This window comes from Oncorhynchus keta, unplaced genomic scaffold, assembly GCF_023373465.1.
Source record: "Oncorhynchus keta strain PuntledgeMale-10-30-2019 unplaced genomic scaffold, Oket_V2 Un_contig_496_pilon_pilon, whole genome shotgun sequence".
NCBI lineage: Eukaryota > Metazoa > Chordata > Actinopteri > Salmoniformes > Salmonidae > Oncorhynchus > Oncorhynchus keta.
In genome coordinates this window covers 636705-659905 of record NW_026288052.1, presented here as the reverse complement: position 1 = coordinate 659905, position 23201 = coordinate 636705, and the positions used below count along the sequence as shown (strand labels likewise).

The 23201-nt window shown below is 39.9% G+C and overlaps 1 protein-coding gene across 2 annotated transcripts; it reads right to left on the bottom strand.

Annotated features, from left to right (window-relative positions):
- Window positions 1–771: 771 nt before the first annotated feature.
- Window positions 772–16501, bottom strand: LOC127925028 (inward rectifier potassium channel 2-like). Of its 2 annotated transcripts, none has more exons than XM_052509710.1 (4): window positions 13098–16501; window positions 10094–10411; window positions 6985–9785; window positions 772–2704 (listed from the first exon to the last, which is right to left on the bottom strand). In XM_052509710.1, exons 1-3 carry the CDS (start codon window positions 14133–14135, stop codon window positions 9594–9596), a joined length of 1548 nt encoding a protein of 515 aa, XP_052365670.1. In that variant the 5' UTR covers window positions 14136–16501; the 3' UTR covers window positions 772–2704; window positions 6985–9593. The 2 variants fall into 2 exon arrangements, with proteins under 2 accessions (XP_052365670.1, XP_052365671.1); XM_052509711.1 differs by having other exon boundaries at window positions 772–2448.
- Window positions 16502–23201: the final 6700 nt, after the last annotated feature.

Below are 23201 nucleotides of genomic sequence, written 5' to 3'. Positions count from 1 at the left end.
CCCAATTGCCACAAATCCTAACCAATCAGACAAAATATCGGGCAGTCCCATCAGTCTGACGGACGTGTGGAATGCCCAATTGGAGTAAAGTAGCAGGTGCCCATACAGTCTTCTCGCGGTGGAGTAGGGAGATTTGCACGCTCTTTGTTGATGACAGCATCCCTTGTCTGTCACTCGGAGTGGGACGGAATAGTCCCTAGACATTGATCTAAGGTCGGTTTTGGGTTTAATTTAATGGTTAATGCTAGGTTTGGAGACAGTACTAAGCTGATCTTAGACCTGTGCATAAGGACTGTCTATTGGAAAAGCCGGGCTACTAAAAGAGGCGACCGTCCCAGATTCCCACGAACAGTTACCGTCTCCGAGTCTTAAGAATCTGTCTGGCGACCGCAGCTAGAGGATGCTATAGTACTGCTCAAAGGGGTTTGCCATTTAAAGACAAAACCGATGCACCAGTCATTGCTCATCAATTATTCTGATTATATAGGACTAGGTATTCTTTTAAAAATAGATAATTTCTGTTGCATTATTATTTTTTTTAATGTGTTTTTAGGTAATAAACATGTGATAACATATTCTATGTAGTTTACAAGCCTGCACACCTTGCACAGTAAAGACACAGTAATTAACTGTATTGTAATGGAGGCAGTCTTTTACAGATATTCAGGCCTACGTTGTGACCAACTACACCTTTCCATTCAGCAAAAAATAAATGACACTTTTATTTGACAAATGAGAGAATCTGAGACTCAAGTACAAAATAAACCAGAATTGACTCAATGTGTTTTATTTGCTCTATGGTGCCATTCTTTTCACATGGAAGTGTTTTCTGCCACAAACAGTAGTGAAATTATTATTTTTTGTGATACAACAGAGAAGAATGGGAAACGTATACAGTGGTATCTGTAGAAAATAATAATAGAGCACAGCTAGTAACAACCCGATTCCACTAACGTACATACCAAACATAACTTAACCTGCAACATCAGAGTTTTATTCTGGAATCTAATAAAGCAACCAACCAGGAAGTCATCAAGTAATCCAAAAAGACTAACGCAGAGGTCATGAGGTCAGAGTCCTGGTGGTCAGGGTTCAAGTTACCCCCCAGACGGGACTGGCCATTCACCTATAAATAGAACTTGGTAGCCATTGAGACATAGGAAAATAAGGAAGGACACGGAAGTTGAATAAATGTCAAGAACACCAACTATAACCAATCAATATGGTTGTCAATTATATAATGGAATCTGCTTTAAAATGTGAAATATCCATGTTTCCTGTTCAAAAGGTCAGTGTGTGTGAAGTGCTGCTTTCCATATACAGTATGTGACGTCTTAAAATGCCATTTCAATAGCCGTTTGTGTGCTTTTACAGTGCTTTGTATGTACGTAGTGTCCATAGTGTCAACTTACTTCTGTGCAAAGATGCAAGTCAAAGTTTCAGAGTTGTCTGTCCTTGTAGTAGGTAGAACATTACAGCCCTGTTGTGTCATCTAGTGGTCAAGACAATTGGTCAACACTTTACACTTTACGTATCATGTAGATTCATGATATATTGTGCATGGTATCTGCTGGTAAGGTGCATAACCCAATGATTTTGAATTGTAAAACTGCAAAAGGAAGGTGAATAGATTCTATTTGAAATAATGACTTAGTTATTAGGTAATACCACACATGTTAGTTTAACTTAATGTAAAGTGTGACTAAATATTGTGGTAGTAACGGCATAGAAGTTAGAACTCTTCATCTCTCAATAACATCAGTATCCATATTTCAGAAACCATCCCTTTCAGAAGAGTTACACGATTCAACAAAATAGACAGGCAGTAAAAACATCTAATTTGAACATTGCAAATCATGTGCTAGTTATAGAATAACACCATAGCCTTCTTTTTGAAGCCACCGCCCAATGCATTAGTCTCCCACATAGTGTGAGACAGACACCAGCCAAAGCAGAATCATAGAATTCAGGATTAGTCATCCATTCTAATTCTTTGAACAGAACCTCTCTCAGAGAACAGAATGTCACAGAAATTCAATTCCTCCTCAGGTGGTTTGCTAGTGCAGTTGTGAGCCCTTACAGTAAGAACAGGAAGATGTAGGGAGTGGTCAGGGAGGTTTTCCTTACGTAAATGTACTGCAGTGAAGTGACAGTTGTACGTTTCAGGTCCTCAGTACATGCTTCCAGTGGTCATGGCAGTCCAACAGGTTTACGGTCCATTTCCAGTCCCAGCTTAGGGTGCTCTGCCAAGTACTGGACACTTTCAACAATGTCACCTTAAAGGTAAACTCAGCTAAATGACGTTGCCACGAGCAGCACTGCAGTTATTGAGATGAGTGAGATACAGGACTTCACTCTCAGAGTCACACACACGGGTGAAAGTAGATGTCATTTCTTCCCGGGATGGGACCTCCTATGTTCACATGATCACACAATTCCATATAGAATCTCTATTAATTCATTCCATATAGAATCTATATTCATTCATTCCATATAGAATCTATATTCATTCATTACATATATAATCTATTCATTCATTACATATAGAATCTATTCATTCATTACATATAGAATCTCTATTCATTCATTACATATAGAATCTATATTCATTCATTACATATAGAATCTCTATTCGTTCATTCCATATAGAATCTCTATTCATTCATTCCATATAGAATCTCTATTCATTCATTCCATATAGAACCTCTATTCATTCATTCCATATAGAAACTATTCATTCATTACATATAGAATCTCTATTCATTCATTACATATAGAATCTATTCATTCATTATATATAGAATATATTCATTCATTACATATAGAATCCCTATTCATTCATTACATATATAATCTATTCATTCATTACATATAGAATCTATTCATTCATTATATATAGAATATATTCATTCATTACATATAGAATCTCTATTCATTCATTACATATAGAATCTATTCATTCATTACATATAGAATCTATTCATTCATTACATATATAATCTCTATTCATTCATTACATATAGAATCTATTCATTCATTCCATATAGAATCTCTATTCATTCATTACATATAGAATCTATTCATTCATTACATATATAATCTATTCATTCATTACATATATAATCTCTATTCATTCATTCCATATAGAATCTCTATTCATTCATTACATATAGAATCTATTCATTCATTATATATAGAATCTATTCATTCATTACATATAGAATCTCTATTCATTCATTACATACATATAGAATCTATTCATTCATTACATATATAATCTATTCATTCATTACATATAGAATATATTCATTCATTACATATAGAATCTATTCATTCATTACATATAGAATCTATTCATTCATTATATATAGAATATATTCATTCATTACATATAGAATCCTATTCATTCATTACATATATAATCTATTCATTCATTACATATAGAAACTATTCATTCATTACATATAGAATCTCTATTCATTCATTACATATAGAATCTATTCATTTATTATATATAGAATATATTCATTCATTACATATAGAATCCCTATTCATTCATTACATATATAATCTATTCATTCATTACATATAGAAACTATTCATTCATTACATATAGAATCTATTCATTCATTATATATAGAATATATTCATTCATTACATATAGAATCCGTATTCATTCATTACATATATAATCTATTCATTCATTACATATAGAAACTATTCATTCATTACATATATAATCTCTATTCATTCATTACATATAGAATCTATTCATTCATTACATATATAATCTCTATTCATTCATTCCATATAGAATCCCTATTCATTCATTACATATAGAATCTATTCATTCATTATATATAGAATCTATTCATTCATTACATATATAATCTCTATTCATTCATTACATATAGAATCTATTCATTCATTACGTATAGAATCTATTCATTCATTACATATAGAATCTCTATTCATTCATTACATATAGAATCTATTCATTCATTACATATAGAATCTCTATTCATTCATTACATATAGAATCTATATTCAATCATTACATATAGAATCTATTCATTCATTACATATATAATCTATTCATTCATTACATATAGAATCTCTATTCATTCATTCCATATAGAATCTATTCATTCATTACATATAGAATCTCTATTCATTCATTCCATATAGAATCTCTATTCATTCATTACATATAGAATCTATTCATTCATTACATATATAATCTATTCATTCATTACATATAGAATCTCTATTCATTCATTACATATAGAATCTCTATTCATTCATTCCATATAGAATCTCTATTCATTCATTACATATAGAATCTATTAATTCATTCCATATAGAATCTATTCATTCATTACATATATAATCTCTATTCATTCATTCCATATATAATCTCTATTCATTCATTACATATAGAATCTATTCATTCATTATATATAGAATATATTCATTCATTACATATAGAATCCCTATTCATTCATTACATATATAATCTATTCATTCATTACATATATAATCTCTATTCATTCATTACATATAGAATCTATTCATTCATTACATATATAATCTATTCATTCATTACATATAGAATCTCTATTCATTCATTACATATAGAATCTCTATTCATTCATTCCATATAGAATCTCTATTCATTCATTACATATAGAATCTATTCATTCATTCCATATAGAATCTATTCATTCATTACATATATAATCTCTATTCATTCATTACATATATAATCTCTATTCATTCATTACATATAGAATCTATTCATTCATTATATATAGAATATATTCATTCATTACATATAGAATCCCTATTCATTCATTACATATATAATCTATTCATTCATTACATATAGAAACTATTCATTCATTACATATAGAATCTCTATTCATTCATTACATATAGAATCTATTCATTCATTACATATATAATCTCTATTCATTCATTCCATATAGAATCTATTCATTCATTACATATAGAATCCATATTCATTCATTACATATAGAATCTATTAATTCATTATATATAGAATCTATTCATTCATTACATATATAATCTCTATTCATTCATTACATATAGAATCTATTCATTCATTACATATATAATCTCTATTCATTCATTCCACATAGAATCTCTATTCATTCATTACATATAGAATCTATTCATTCATTATATATAGAATATATTCATTCATTACATATAGAATCTCTATTCATTCATTACATATAGAATCTATTCATTCATTCATTATTCATTACATATAGAATCTATTCATTCATTACATATATAATCTCTATTCATTCATTACATATAGAATCTATTCATTCATTCCATATAGAATCTCTATTCATTCATTACATATAGAATCTATTCATTCATTACATATATAATCTATTCATTCATTACATTAGAATCTCTATTCATTCACTACATATATCATCTATTCATTCATTACATATATAATCTCTATTCATTCATTCCACATAGAATCTCTATTCATTCATTACATATAGAATCTATTCATTCATTATATATAGAATATATTCATTCATTACATATAGAATCTCTATTCATTCATTACATATAGAATCTATTCATTCATTACATATATAATCTATTCATTCATTACATATAGAATATATTAATTCATTACATATAGAATCTATTCATTCATTACATATAGAATCTATTCATTCATTATATATAGAATATATTCATTCATTACATATAGAATCCCTATTCATTCATTACATATATAATCTATTCATTCATTACATATAGAAACTATTCATTCATTACATATATAATCTCTATTCATTCATTACATATAGAATCTATTCATTCATTATATATAGAATATATTCATTCATTACATATAGAATCCCTATTCATTCATTACATATATAATCTATTCATTCATTACATATAGAAACTATTCATTCATTACATATAGAATCTATTCATTCATTATATATAGAATATATTCATTCATTACATATAGAATCCGTATTCATTCATTACATATATAATCTATTCATTCATTACATATAGAAACTATTCATTCATTACATATATAATCTCTATTCATTCATTACATATAGAATCTATTCATTCATTACATATATAATCTCTATTCATTCATTCCATATAGAATCCTATTCATTCATTACATATAGAATCTATTCATTCATTATATATAGAATCTATTCATTCATTACATATATAATCTCTATTCATTCATTACATATAGAATCTATTCATTCATTACGTATAGAATCTATTCATTCATTACATATAGAATCTCTATTCATTCATTACATATAGAATCTATTCATTCATTACATATAGAATCTCTATTCATTCATTACATATAGAATCTATATTCAATCATTACATATAGAATCTATTCATTCATTACATATATAATCTATTCATTCATTACATATAGAATCTCTATTCATTCATTCCATATAGAATCTATTCATTCATTACATATAGAATCCCTATTCATTCATTCTATATAGAATCTATATTCATTCATTACATATAGAATCTCTATTCATTCATTACATATAGAATCTCTATTCATTCATTACATATAGAATCTCTATTCATTCATTACATATATAATCTATTCATTCATTACATATATAATCTCTATTCATTCATTCCATATAGAATCTCTATTCATTCATTACATATAGAATCTATTCATTCATTATATAAAGAATCTATTCATTCATTACATATAGAATCCCTATTCATTCATTACATATAGAATCTATTCATTCATTACATATATAATCTCTATTCATTCATTACATATAGAATCTATTCATTCATTCCATATAGAATCTCTATTCATTCATTACATATAGAATCTATTCATTCATTACATAATCTATTCATTCATTACATATAGAATCTCTATTCATTCATTCCATATAGAACCTCTATTCATTCATTCCATATAGAATCTATATTAATTCATTACATATAGAATCTCTATTCATTCATTCCATATAGAATCTCTATTCATTCATTCCATATAGAATCTCCATTCATTCATTCCATATAGAATCTCTATTCATTCATTCCATATAGAATCTCTATTCATTCATTCCATATAGAATCTCTATTCATTCATTCCATATAGAATCTATTCATTCATTACATATAGAATCTATTCATTCATTACATATAGAATCTCTATTCATTCATTACATATAGAATCTATTCATTCATTACATATATAATCTCTATTCATTCATTCCATATAGAATCTATTCATTCATTAAATATAGAATCTATTCATTCATTATATATATAATCTATTCATTCATTATATATAGAATCTATTCATTCATTACATATATAATCTCTATTCATTCATTACATATAGAATCTATTCATTCATTACATATAGAATCCCTATTCATTCATTACATATAGAATCTATTCATTCATTACATATAGAATCTCTATTCATTCATTCCATATAGAATCTATTCATTCATTCCATATAGAATCTCTATTCATTCATTACATATAGAATCTATTCATTAATTCCATATAGAATCTCTATTCATTCATTCCATATGGAATCTCTATTCATTCATTCCATATGGAATCTCTATTCATTCATTAGGATCTCTGTAGGCCTCATACTAAAGATTTGTTATTTAACTTTTAAAATGTATTACCTTCTACTGTGGCACAAACCACCAGTCATGATGTTTTAATCTGATTGTCAAACAATCACTTCAAAGGGCTCCTTTACATGTTCATCCAGTCTCAACATGTCTCCCGCCTCCAAACAGTGGTGGATGGAAAGAGACCTCTGTTACACAAAACACCAACAAGTGTAATGACATTGTGGTGATTGTCATTAGGCCAGAATGTATGCGTCCACTGCTGTCTGCGCGCGTCTCAGTGTCAGCCATCCATCTCAGCCTCGGCAACATTTTGTTTTCATTATTGTGATAGGCTCATGTTTTACCGGTATGGAATACCCTCACTATTTATTTAAACAGCGGAGAAGTTGAGCCTCACACTTCAACGCTCTTAGTTGTTGTGGATATTGACCCACTATGCTGTTTACTTTCTGCATCTACGTCATATCGCTGAGTCTACCTTTAACATCCCTCCATTTCCCCCTTCAAATTCTACCAAATATACAGTATTCAGCAAATGAACTAAATAAAGAAAATACTGAGGAAAATCATACAAAGTTAAATGTTTGAGGAACACAGAATCTCAGGTGACAGAATCTCATATTCAAGACAGAGGTAAACATTAACATAAGATTGTCCCTTCAGCTGGGTTCTGTAGAATTTAAAAAATAACATAAGGTAACATTTTAATCAAAGTTCTGCTTACAAAGTACTTATAAACCTTTGTTTGTTAACCATAGTTAACCATATTAAACAATCAATCATAAGTTTAGAAGTAGACCTTCCAATAACATGTTACCAGACTATGCACTCATATGGTTTTGTGCTGACACTGCACCCAGTTGAACAAGCAACATGTTTGATTAAATAAAGCAAATATATAATAGTCTTGCATTATAAATACAGAATAACAACATACAGTACAAAGTCAAAGAAACAGCTTAAAACCACTGCTTATTTTCAGCTGTTTCTCTGTATCCATTTTGCTACATATCAGTCTAACACAACAGACCTGCTCAAACCTTGACAGAACACAAATGACCAGAATCAAAAACATATCAATAATGCCTTCTCATTCAGTTCATAACAAACATCCCTCAATGTGTAGATATACACCGTTTTACCTCATTCTCTCACACAGTATTCAACATCAACAGATTTGGTGTAGAAGTTACCCGTAGGCACAGATCTAGGATCAGCTTAGCCTCTCCAAAACCTAACCTTCAACATTAGGGGGCAGAAACACTAAACTGGTCATAGCTCAGTGTCTTTGTGGCAGCTTCACCTTACGCCCATGTTTTCAGTGTGAGTTGTAACTGAACAGGAGCTGCAGGTACGGACTGAAGCCAATAGGGGTCAGTGTTGTATGCGTGGTCAGCTAGGTGCTGGAGTCAGTGGTGAATGTAGCGGTTGGTTGACGGGACGGATCTGAGACAGACAGGTTCATAATGATTCTGAAAGATCGCTATGTCCAAATCAGCTAACACAGTCAGAGTAGCAGCAGCCCATCTACCCCTTTCAATGACACTTCTCTCTCTCTTTCTATCCCTCTCTATCCTTTTCTGTCCTATCTGTCTGTCCTTTTCTCTCTGTTTGACAGTATACAGTATCTCTCTCTCCGTTTGTCTCTCGGCGTCTTTGTCGTGTCTTATGTTTCTCTTTCTACAACTCTCTCAACTTCAGTCTCTCAATGTTGTCCTTTTCCCTAAATCTTCTACTTACCTTTCTCTACGTTGGTCTCTTTCCCTATGAAGCCTGTCTCTCTTTCTGCCTCTCTCTCCCTCTGTCTGTCCCTGACTTCCTGTGGATCCTAGGTCACTTCCTGTCCCCTCTGCCTGTCGCCTCCCTAGTTAGTGTGGGTGGGTTGTGAGAGGGAGGATCGGTGGGTCAGGGGGAGGGGCAGCCGCCAGGGTTGCCCTCAGGGTCATTGTCAGGGGAGACGAGCTGCAGGGCTACTTCGTTCTCGTAGCAGAAGGAGGAGCGTGAGCCCTGGATGTACTTCTGCTCGGCCAACTCTTTAGCGCTGCAAGAGGGTGTGCTGGGAATCTCATAGGTCCGGTGGAAGAACGAGTAGTCCACCTGGATAAGAAAAAGAGAGGGGTCACTCTGGATAAGAAAAAGAGAGGGGTCACTCTGGATAAGAAAAAGAGAGGGGTCACTCTGGATAAGAAAAAGAGAGGGGTCACTCTGGATAAGAAAAAGAGAGGTGTCACTCTGGATAAGAAAAAGAGAGGGGTCACTCTGGATAAGAAAAAGAGAGGGGTCACTCTGGATAAGAGTGTCTGCTAAATGGCTAAAATGTAGAGAAAAGGGAAAACGTAACAACGAAGCCAGAGGATGAGAAACTCTTTCCTCTTCTGTTTCTATAGGACCTCTCCCCCTCTTACCTGGTAACAGTTCTTCCTCTCGAAGAGCACAGGTTCGAAGCGGTGACCCCAGAGGATCTCGGAGGCGAGGTAGGAGCTGCGACACTGTGTGGTCATGGCTGTGGCCTCCACCATACCCTCCAGAATGACCACCACCTCCAACTCCGTGTCGCCCTCCAGAGTCCGACGGTCCATCTCGAAAAACGGCGACTCATTGTCGATCTCGTGGACGATGGTTACCGGGGAAACCAGGAAGATGCGGTCGGTTCCCGTGTCGAATCCCACGTTGATGTCCTCGTTGTCCAGCGGGAGGAACTCTCCCTCTGGGGTCACCCTCGGCTGGGGGAGGGGGAAAGAACAGGGGTAGAGAAAGGGAAGTACAGAGGGTATGAGGTTAGTGATTAAGTGTTTCGTTTTTACATTGTTTACAGGAACATATTGTATTGTTCAGTCCAAAGTCTTAAGTGTTATGTTCCACAGAAAGCTCTTGCCTGCCTATATTTCTTGGCTGCACCAGTCTGCAGCCAAACTCCACAGGCCTAGGCTTACTACACAAACTTTTTCAGGAGCCAATCCCCAGCCTCAGCACTGAGAAACACAATTCTGCCATGATCCCCCAAAACTTATCAAAGCTGCCCCGTCTGAACTTTGACATGATCAAGGTTTTAAGAAGATCTAAATGTTCCTCTCTTCACCTCCCTGCTCTAGAGCTTTACAACCCACAGGACAATGAAATCAGTGGTAGGTAAGGGCCACATGAAACACAATAGATACAGACCGGCAGACAATATGTCAGAACACACACCACCTCGCAAACTTTCACCAAAATCGCCAACAGATGGCCAGAAAATAGTATTATCTATATACAGTACACAGACAGAACCATACACGCGCGCGCACACACACACACACACACACACACACACACACACACACACACACACACACACACACACACACACACACACACACACACACACACACACACACACACACACACACACACACACACACACACACACACACACAGAGGTTTTGAGTTAAAGAATCCTGGGGAAATGAATCCCTTGGTAAATCTTCTAAACCCCTGAGGGAGAATAAAACAAGCTCTCATTAACCACAGACATCAGAGTACAGTCCAGATGGCCTCACCGATATCACTCTCTCCCTCTCTACTTCTCCCCATCACTTTCCATCTCTTCCCCTCTCTCTCTCTCTCTCTCTCTCCTACTCTCTCTCTCTCTCTCTCTCTCCCTCTCCCTCTCTACTTCTCCCCATCACCTTCCATCTCCCTCTCTCTCCCTCTCTACATCTCCCCATCACTTTCCATCTCTCTCTCTCTCCCTCTCTACTTCTCCCCATCACTTTCCATCCATCCATCCATCTCTCTCTCTCTCTCTCTCTCTCTCCCCCTCTCTCTCTCCATCTCTCTCTCTCCCCCTCCCTCCCTCCCTCCCTCTCGCTCTCTACTTCTCCCCATCACTTTCCAACCATCCATCCATCTCTCTCTCTCTCTCTCTCTCTCTCTCTCTCTCTCTCTCCTCCTTCTCCCCATCACTTTCCATCTCACTCTCCCTCTCTACTTCTCCCCATCACTTTCCATCCATCTCTCTCTCTCTCTCTCTCTCTCTCTCTCTCTCTCTCTCTCTCTCTCTCTCTCTCTCTCTCTCTCTCTCTCTCTCTCTCTCTCTCTCTCTCTCCCTCTCTACTTCTCCCCATCACTTTCCAATCTCTCTCTCTCTCTCTCTCTCTCTCTCTCTCTCTCTCTCTCTCTCCCTCCCTCCCTCCCTCCCTCCCTCCCTCCCTCTCTACTTCTCCCCATCACTTTCCATCCATCCATCCATCCATCTCTCTCTCTCTCTCTCTCTCTCTCTCTCTCTCTCTCTCTCTCTCTCTCTCTCTCTCTCTCTCTCTCTCTCTCTCTCTCTCTCTCTCCCCTCTCTACTTCTCCCCATCACTTTCAATCTCTCTCTCTCTCTCTCTCTCTCTCTCTCTCTCTCTCTCTCTCTCTCTCTCTCTCTCTCTCTCTCTCTCTCTCTCTCTCTCTCTCTCTCTCTCCCTCTCGCTCTCCCTCTCTACTGTTCCCCATCACTTTCCATCTCTCTCTCTCTCTCTCTCTCTCTCTCTCTCTCTCTCTCTCTCCAGAATTGTTAATATAGTTACTGATATGTCCTGCCTCTTCTACTGTTTACAGCCCATTCAGTATCTTTACAGTTACTGATGTGTCCTGCCTCTTCTACTGTTTACAGCCCCTTCAGTCTCTTTACAGTTACTGATGTGTCCTGCCTCTTCTACTGTTTACAGCCCCTTAAGTCTCTTTACAGTTACTGATGTGTCCTGCCTCTTCTACTGTTTACAGCCCCTTCAGTCTCTTTACAGTTACTGATGTGTCCTGCCTCTTCTACTGTTTACAGCCCCTTCAGTATCTTTACAGTTACTGATATGTCCTGCCTCTTCTACTGTTTACAGCCCCTTCAGTCTCTTTACAGTTACTGATGTGTCCTGCCTCTTCTACTGTTTACAGCCCCTTAAGTCTCTTTACAGTTACTGATGTGTCCTGCCTCTTCTACTGTTTACAGCCCCTTCAGTCTCTTTACAGTTACTGATGTGTCCTGCCTCTTCTACTGTTTACAGCCCCTTCAGTCTCTTTACAGTTTCGGATGTGTCCTGCCTCTTCTACTGTTTACAGCCCCTTCAGTCTCTTTACAGTTACTGATGTGTCCTGCCTCTTCTACTGTTTACAGCCCCTCCAGTATCTTTACAGTTACTGATGTGTCCTGCCTCTTCTACTGTTTACAGCCCTTTCAGTCTCTTTACAGTTACTGATGTGTCCTGCCTCTTCTACTGTTTACAGCCCCTCCAGTATCTTTACAGTTACTGATGTGTCCTGCCTCTTCTACTGTTTACAGCCCTTTCAGTCTCTTTACAGTTACTGATGTGTCCTGCCTCTTCTACTGTTTACAGCCCCTTCAGTCTCTTTGCTCCCTTCTTTCATCCCTCAACCAATCTTCATCTCCTTTCTTACCTTCATTAGCTGTGCACGTACGTGTGCCTCTACCAGGTGGCTCTTGCGTAGGTTCCCCACCCTCCACATCATGCAGAGTTTCCCGTCTCTCAGCGCCACCACTGCAGTGTCAGAGAACAACAGCGTCTCGTTACGCTTCTTGGGCTTAGCGATCTTCGCCATGACCGCTCCGATGATGAAGGCGTCAATGATGCAGCCCACAATGCACTGCAAGACGACCGCCATCACCGCCAGGGGGCAGGCCTCGGTCACGCTGCGGAAGCCGTAACCAATAGATGTCTGCGTCTCCAGGGAGAACAGGAAGGCCGCCATAAAGCTGTTCACCTGAACGAAACACGTTTCCTCCACTTCCACCACCGCCCCTGCTCCGGACTCATCTCCTCCCCCGGAAGAGGCACCCGAGCTGGGGTTGAGGCGGATGGCGAAGTCTCCGTGTGCAGCGGCAATGAGCCAGAAGGCGGAGCCAAAGAGCAGCCAAGAGAGGAGGAAGGAGAGGCAGAAGATGACTAGCATCCAACGCCAGCGGATGTCCACGCAGGTGGTGAAGAGGTCGCTGAGGTAACGCTGGCCTCTCTCGCTCATGTTGACGAAGATGACGTTGCAGCGCCCGTCCTTGCCCACAAAGCGGTGGCGGGGCCGGCGTCTAGAGCGCCGGGGGGGCCGGCGGCTTGAGGAGGAAGGGGACGACAGTGTTGAATCTCGGTCCAAGGACGAACAGCCTTCTCCCCTTCTCCCCAGACTTCCGCCCCTCCCGCCCCTCAGTCCTGAGCGCCCTCCTCCTTTCATCGATCCTTCCCCTCCTCCTGCCTCCAGGGCTCCACTGGGCCTCCGTGCATTGCTGCCGTTGCCCTGCAGGGGGAGTGCTTTGCCATTTCGGTTGTGTGTGGGAGAGAGACCGGTGGGGCTCCCTGAGCCTCCCGTGCTCCCCCCCACCCTGGCCGTGTCAGCAACACTCAGAGCCAGCTTAATGACTTCCTCCTCTTCTACCAGCCCGTCAACCACCGCACTGAAACGTTGCTTAACACGCGCCGCTCCCATGGCGCTAAATACAATGTCTTACGCTGATGAAGCTGTAGTCTCAACTCCTATGTGCTTTGTGAGTTTATGACCACCTAGGTATTGATAAGAACCTGGTGTTCTGTACTTCTTTCCAGTTCCACTGTTTCTATGGTGAAAAGTAATCCATCTGATGTGGTAAAGGTAAATCCACGAGGAAAAACTGTATCCAGCAGTAGATGACTTCCCTCACTTCCCGGATCATTGTTCCACTAACTTTTTATTAACAGTCAGGGTTACTCACAGCTCTACAGTGTCCTGATTCACAGTCTTCCTTCCCTTCTCTTGAAGGAAACTCAGTGGTCAAGTTGTTGCTGTATGTACTCCTCTGGTCAGAAACGTATTCCACAGCAGCAGATAGACAGTCTCGCAGTAATACTGTATAGTCCCTGTAGTACTTACACTCCTTTGGGCTGAAGAGGGAGGTTATGCACGTGTCCAGGGTATCAACAGGAGGGACCCATAGTCTGTGGCCATCTTACGAGGAAGCAGGAGTTTTGCTGACAGTTTGAAACAGCACGAGGGAAATTGAGCAGGCTACAGGAACTGAGAAGCTTGAAAGGATGAGAGCTGGGGATACAATGGGGTAGTAGTAAGGAGGATATATACTCCCCACATTCACTAAAGTGCAATACGACAATACAGAGTCCAGGGGTAGATCCACAGTACAGTACAGTCAAACGGTGTCTACGTTTCTAACATGTATCTAACATGCAACCAGCAGAGAAAAGAATAGCATGCTGTTTCTTACGTTCCATGATCTTCACTTCCCAGTGGTTTGGTCATGGAAAATACACAAGGCAGATTGAAACAGAGGAGGAACTCCTTAGACTATTGATTCAGATAATGGTACACAATTCCAATCCATTCACTTCCTATCAGTCAGAATATGTTCCTCCACCCTTTTATATCTATGTTTCCTTTGCTACAGGACCTTGGAACACATTTATGAGCTACAGTAGCCATGCACTGTGTAAATAATACTCACTCAGTGTCTCTCACAAGTGGGAGACTGTGACCAGCAGTTTCCCCTCAAATCCAGGTATCTTTTCCAAGCCACAAAAGTCCTCAAATGTTAGTGGTAAGTTCTTGGCACAACAAAAGCAGACTTTTAGAGACATTTGAAATATTTTTGCGGCTCTCTCAGGTAACTGCTGGATATCCTATTCCTGAGAGGCTCTGTGTTTCACCTAAAGGCATTGTCAATTCAGTACAGAACACACTGCACAGACTGACTACTGACCAGATCAGCTACATCGTATTAACTCAGTGTTGTAAAAATGTATACAACAATAAGGAGACTTACTCTCCACTACAACTGCATGGGAGAATTCTCTACAACAGAGGGAGTGAGGGAAAGAGAGGGAGAAATACAATAAATAAAAGGAGAGAGAATGAAGTTACTTACATTTACATTTACATTTAAGTCATTTAGCAGACGCTCTTATCCAGAGCGACTTGAACGCCAAGGCATGTACAATTGTGTGTACTTTCTGTGTACCTATTGTTGTGTACCATCCTATACATATGATACCAGGATTAATTCTATACAACACCTATTATAGAGTCAAAGTGAATGTGTAGGAGGAGCAGAATCCTATTGGCCGGTTGTGGGGAAAGAGGGGAGGGGTAACAGGCACACAGGGCATACACCCGTGGATGACCTCTACAAAAACTCAGAGCTCAAATGTTATTTCAGAGGTCAAATCCTGTCCAATCCTGGGACGGGAGGTGCCGTGTCCTTGTTTTTTCCAAACGGGTTGGTTTTAGTTCTCTCCTCTTGGTTCAAGTGTCACACTCAACACCCCTGCTTGACAGAGAACACACATGTTCATCCATTTCAGAAAAGCTTCCAGTCTAATTCCTTTGGAAAAATGTGGCAATAATGTGCAGAGGACGTGCAAGGAAAACTGGGTAAAAACAACAACCCACTGAGGCAAAAAGGTAATATTCTGGGAAGGGAGATTGTTTTAGTTTGTTGCATGCCAAATCCCTTATGGATAAAAAACAAAGAAAACTCAAAAGGTTTGAATCAGGGCAAATCCAAATGACATAAAAAATGTTTGGTTGCGATATTAGACTTTACCTTCCGTACACATTTCCAGTGGACTGTGGGTTTCGAACGCTGGCAAGTCTTTGACTCCCAGTGAACAAGCTAAAAATATTACTAGGTTCCTGAGGAACAGTTCAACCCTTCACCAGCTCCCTGAGGACAGTTTACAGTGTAACACCTTGACCAACTCCCTGAGGACAGTTTACAGTGTAACACCCTGACTAGGAGCAACAAAGGCACAACACAGGAGAATACCAAGGCAACAGTCGTTACCTGTTGTCCAAGGTTTACACAGAGACAGATGTTACCTACTGTCCTAGGTTTACACAGAGACAGATGTTACCTACTGTCCTAGGTTTACACAGAGACAGATGTTACCTACAGTCCTAGGTTTACACAGAGACAGATGTTACCTACTGTCCTAGGTTTACACAGAGACAGATGTTACCTACTGTCCTAGGTTTACACAGAGACAGGTGTTACCTACTGTCCAATGTTTACACAGAGACAGGTGTTACCTACCGTCCTAGGTTTACACAGAGACAGGTGTTACCTACTGTCCTAGGTTTACACAGAGACAGGTGTTACCTACTGTCCAAGGTTTACACAGAGACAGGTGTTACCTGTTGTCCTAGGTTTACACAGAGGCAGATGTTACCTACTGTCCTAGGTTTACACAGAGACAGGTGTTACCTGTTGTCCTAGGTTTACACAGAGACAGGTGTTACCTACTGTCCTAGGTTTACACAGAGACAGGTGTTACCTACTGTCCTAGGTTTACACAGAGACAGGTGTTACCTACTGTCCTAGGTTTACACAGAGACAGATATTACCTGTTGTCCAAGGTTTACACAGAGACAGATGTTACCTACTGTCCTAGGTTTACACATAGACAGGTGTTACCTACTGTCCTAGGTTTACACAGAGACAGGTGTTACCTGTTGTCCTAGGTTTACACAGAGACAGGTGTTACCTACTGTCCTAGGTTTACACAGAGACAGATATTACCTGTTGTCCAAGGTTTACACAGAGACAGATGTTACCTACTGTCCTAGGTTTACACAGAGACAGGTGTTACCTACTGTCCTAGGTTTACACAGAGACAGGTGTTACCTGTTGTCCTAGGTTTACACAGAGACAGGTGTTACCTACTGTCCTAGGTTTACACAGAGACAGATATTACCTGTTGTCCAAGGTTTACACAGAGACAGATGTTACCTACTGTCCTAGGTTTACACAGAGACAGGTGTTACCTACTGTCCTAGGTTTACACAGAGACAGGTGTTACCTGTTGTCCTAGGTTTACACAGAGGCAGATGTTACCTACTGTCCTAGGTTTACACAGAGACAGGTGTTACCTGTTGTCCTAGGTTTACACAGAGACAGGTGTTACCTGTTGTCCTAGGTTTACACAGAGGCAGATGTTACCTACTGTCCTAGGTTTACACAGAGACAGATGTTACCTACTGTCCTAGGTTCACACAGAGACAGATGTTACCTACTGTCCTAGGTTCACACAGAGACAGGTGTTACCTACTGTCCTAGGTTTACACAGATACAGATGTTACCTACTGTCCTAGGTTTACACAGAGACAGGTGTTACCTACTGTCCTAGGTTTACACAGAGACAGGTGTTACCTACTGTCCTAGGTTTACACAGAGACAGGTGTTACCTATTGTCCTAGGTTTACACAGAGACAGGTGTTACCTACTGTCCTAGGTTTACACAGAGACAGATATTACCTGTTGTCCAAGGTTTACACAGAGACAGATGTTACCTACTGTCCTAGGTTTACACAGAGACAGGTGTTACCTACTGTCCTAGGTTTACACAGAGACAGGTGTTACCTGTTGTCCTAGGTTTACACAGAGGCAGATGTTACCTACTGTCCTAGGTTTACACAGAGACAGGTGTTACCTGTTGTCCTAAGTTTAGAGACAGGTGTTACCTGTTGTCCTAGGTTTACACAGAGGCAGATGTTACCTACTGTCCTAGGTTTACACAGAGACAGATGTTACCTACTGTCCTAGGTTCACACAGAGACAGGTGTTACCTGTTGTCCTAGGTTTACACAGAGACCGGTGTTACCTATTGTCCTAGGTTTACACAGAGACAGATGTTACCTACTGTCCTAGGTTCACACAGAGACAGATGTTACCTACTGTCCTAGGTTCACACAGAGACAGATGTTACCTACTGTCCTAGGTTCACACAGAGACAGATGTTACCTACTGTCCTAGGTTCACACAGAGACAGGTGTTACCTACTGTCCTAGGTTTACACAGATACAGATGTTACCTACTGTCCTAGGTTTACACAGAGACAGGTGTTACCTACTGTCCTAGGTTTACACAGAGACCGGTGTTACCTATTGTCCTAGGTTTACACAGAGACAGATGTCACCTGCTGTCCTAGGTTCACACAGAGACAGGTGTTACCTACTGTCCCAGGTTTACACAGAGACAGGTGTTACCTACTGGCCTAGGTTCACACAGAGACAGATGTCACCTGCTGTCCTAGGTTCACACAGAGACAGGTGTTACCTACTGTCCCAGGTTTACACAGAGACAGGTGTTACCTACTGTCCTAGGTTTACACAGAGACAGGTGTTACCTACTGTCCTAGGTTTACACAGAGACAGGTGTTACCTACTGTCCTAGGTTTACACAGAGACAGGTGTTACCTACTGTCCTAGGTTTACACAGAGACAGGTGTTACCTACTGTCCTAGGTTCACACAGAGACAGGTGTTACCTACTGTCCTAGGTTTACACAGAGACAGGTGTTGTCATGTCACACAAACAGTAAGAGAAGGGAGAAGAGAAGAGAAGCCTCTACAACAAGTGGAAGTGGGGAAAGAGATCCCTCCTAAAATGAGAGGTGACGTAGGGGTTCATTTTGACTGGTCTGCTGCCCTTCCTCTCTCAGGCATAGTAACAGGAATTTAGGGGCTGCACTTCTGAGAAAGTAGAGAACACACAATCCTTCTCTCTTTCCTTCTTTCTCTGACGTTTTCTTATTTTGCTCAGTCAGTCGTCACATTTCTTATCCCGTCTGGTTTCTTATCCTGTTTTGTTCCTCCCATGACGCCTCTCCTGTGTCCTTGCCAACCTGGTAATAACATGACAATACAGACCAACCAACAATCAGCATAAACAGAGATACAACCATGACTTCAGATCTCCTTTGTGAAAACAGATGCTCTGATGATGTAAGCAGGTAGGTCTTGTCTTGTGGACATTCTGAGAATGTAAGACGGTAAAGAGCAAAAGAGCAGGATGGACTCACCGTCTCTAACCCTCCATGGTTTTCATCTTCATTTGTAATAGCTCAATGAAAACCCATAATAAAATCATGTAATCAGTAACCTGTTCGTTGAGACTTGGTCTGTCTGGGTGCTCTGGCGTAGCTCTTGTAACACGACAAATATTCAGTGTCCAGTTTACTGGGAGTGTTGATGTTGCGTCACTTCTTGGAAAGAATGGGAAGAAATGTCTCCGGAATTACAAATGAAAATGTCTCCATCATGGAACCTGGAATAAAAAGAAACAGAGGGGTGGAATAAGAGAACCACTTCCATTGTGATAGTTTACTGTATATCTTTACGGTCATATTTTATGACCCATACAGGTGAATAAGCTGTGAATTTGGGCCCCAACACTGTACATCTTGACGGTTATTGCAAACACACACACATGTTTATTTTACTATCCTTCTGGGGACCAAACAACTGATTCCCATTTCAAATCCTACATTCCATAGCCCTTAACCCTAACGCTAACCTTAACCGCAAAATCCTAACCTTAAAACTAACCCAAACTCTAACCCTGAACCCTAACTTTAACACTAATTCTAACACCTAAGCCTAAAAAAGCCGAAGGGGACTGGCGGAATGTCTCCAATTTTCCTTGTATTACTATCTTTGTGAGGACTTCTGGTCCCCACAAGGATAGAAAAACCAAACCACACACGTGTACTTGTGAGACAGCGAGGGAATTACATATCCCATATACTAGCCTGGGGCCTGGGGCCTGGGGCCTGGGGCCTGGGGCCTGGGGCATGGGGCATGGGGCCTGGGGCCTGGGGCATGGGCCCTGGGGCCTGGGGCCTGAGACCTGGGGCTTGGGGCCTGGGGCCTGTGGCCTGGGGCCATTCCATTGTCATGCTATAGTCCACTGCCATGCTGCTATGGATCACAACACTGCAGTGTACATGGTGCTGTATCACATGGAAACAACTACAGAGGAATACTGATGTGTTACCGAGGCAACATTTGATGAATCATGCTGCTAAAGAAGGACAAGGAGAAAGAGGGAGGAGACTCCAGTCACCCAAGTCATAGACTGTTCTCTCTGCTACCGCACGGCAGGCGGTACCGGAGCGCCAAGTCTGGGACCAAAAAGCTTCTCAACAGCTTCTACCCCCAAGCCATAAGACTGCTGAACAATTAATCAAATGGCCACCAGGACTATTTACATTGACAACCATTTGTTTCTACACTGCTGATACTGGCTGTTTATTATCTATGCATAGTCACATTACCCCAACCTACATGTACAAATGACCTCGACTGACCTGTACCCCCAAACATTGACTCAGTACCGGTATCCCCTGTATAGAGCCTCGTTATTTTATTGTGTTACTTTATGTTTTATTTTTGACCAGCATTGTCGGTTAAGGGCTTGTAAGTAAGCATTTCAGGGTAAGGTCAAAACCTGGTGTACTCAGCGCAAGTGACAAATACAATTTGATTTGTTCATAGAATGAGACAGAGAGAAGAGGGGGTGAACCGTAGTATATAGAATGAGACAGAGTAGAGGGGGTGAACCGTAGTATATAGAATGAGACAGAGAGAAGGGGGGGTGAACCGTAGTATATAGAATGAGACAGAGTAGAGGGGGTGAACCGTAGTATATAGAATGAGACAGAGTAGAGGGGGTGAACCGTAGTATATAGAATGAGACACAGAGAAGAGGGGTGAACCGTAGTATATAGAATGAGACAGAGAGAGAAGAGGGGGGGGTGAACCGTAGGAATGAAACAGAGTAGAGGGGGTGAACCGTAGTATATAGAATGAGACACAGAGAAGAGGGGGTGAACCGTAGTATATAGAATGAGACAGAGTAGAGGGGGTGAACCGTAGTATATAGAATGAGACAGAGAAGAGGGGGTGAACCGTAGTATATAGAATGAAACAGAGTAGAGGGGGTGAACCGTAGTATATAGAATGAGACACAGAGAAGAGGGGGTGAACCGTAGTATATAGAATGAAACAGAGAAGAGGGGGTGAACCGTAGTATATAGAATGAGACAGAGAGAAGAGGGGGTGAACCGTAGTATATAGAATGAAACAGAGTAGAGGGGGTGAACCGTAGTATATAGAATGAGACAGAGTAGAGGGGTGAACCGTAGTATATAGAATGAGACAGAGAGAGGGGGTGAACCGTAGTATATAGAATAAGACAGAGAGAAGAGGGGGTGAACCGTAGTATATAGAATGAGACACAGAGTAGAGGGGTGAACCGTAGTATATAGAATGAGACAGAGAGAAACCGAGGGGGTGAACCGTAGTATATAGAATGAGACAGAGTAGAGGGGTGAACAGTAGTATATAGAATGAGACAGAGTAGAAGGGGGTGAACCGTAGTATATAGAATGAGACAGAGTAGAGGGGGTGAACCGTAGTATATAGAATGAGACAGAGAGAAGAGGGGTGAACCGTAGTATATAGAATGAGACAGAGTAGAGGGGGTGAACCGTAGTATATAGAATGAGACAGAGAAGAGGGGTGAACTGTAGTATATAGAATGAGACAGAGTAGAGGGGTGAACCGTAGTATATAGAATGAGACAGAGAGAAGAGGGGTGAACCGTAGTATATAGAATGAGACACAGAGAAGAGGGGGTGAACCGTAGTATATAGAATGAGACAGAGTAGAGGGGGTGAACTGTAGTATATAGAATGAGACAGAGTAGAGGGGGTGAACCGTAGTATATAGAATGAGACACAGAGAAGAGAGGGTGAACCGTAGTATATAGAATGAGACAGAGAGAAGAGGGGGTGAACCGTAGTATATAGAATGAGACAGAGTAGAAGGGGTGAACCGTAGTATATAGAATGAGACACAGAGAAGAGGGGGTGAACCGTAGTATATAGAATGAGACAGAGAGAGAGGGGTGAACCGTAGTATATAGAATGAGACAGAGTAGAGGGGGTGAACCGTAGTATATAGAATGAGACACAGAGAAGAGGGGGTGAACCGTAGTATATAGAATGAAACAGAGAGAAGAGGGGGTGAACCGTAGTATATAGAATGAGACAGAGAGAAGAGGGGGTGAACCGTAGTATATAGAATGAGACAGAGAGAAGGGGGTGAACCGTAGTATATAGAATGAGACAGAGTAGAGGGGGTGAACCGTAGTATATAGAATGAGACAGAGTAGAGGGGGTGAACCGTAGTATATAGAATGAGACACAGAGAAGAGGGGGTGAACCGTAGTATATAGAATGAGACAGAGAGAGAGGGGGTGAACCGTAGTATATAGAATGAGACAGAGTAGAGGGGGTGAACCGTAGTATATAGAATGAGACAGAGTAGAGGGGTGAACCGTAGTATATAGAATGAAACAGAGAGAAGAGGGGGTGAACCGTAGTATATAGAATGAGACACAGAGAAGAGGGGGTGAACCGTAGTATATAGAATGAGACACAGAGAAGAGGGGGTGAACCGTAGTATATAGAATGAGACAGAGAGAAGAGGGGGTGAACCGTAGTATATAGAATGAGACAGAGAGAAGAGGGGTGAACCGTAGTATATAGAATGAGACAGAGAGAAGAGGGGGTGAACCGTAGTATATAGAATGAGACACAGAGAAGAGGGGGTGAACCGTAGTATATAGAATGAGACAGAGAAGAGGGGGTGAACCGTAGTATATAGAATGAGACACAGAGAAGAGGGGGTGAACCGTAGTATATAGAATGAGACAGAGAGAAGA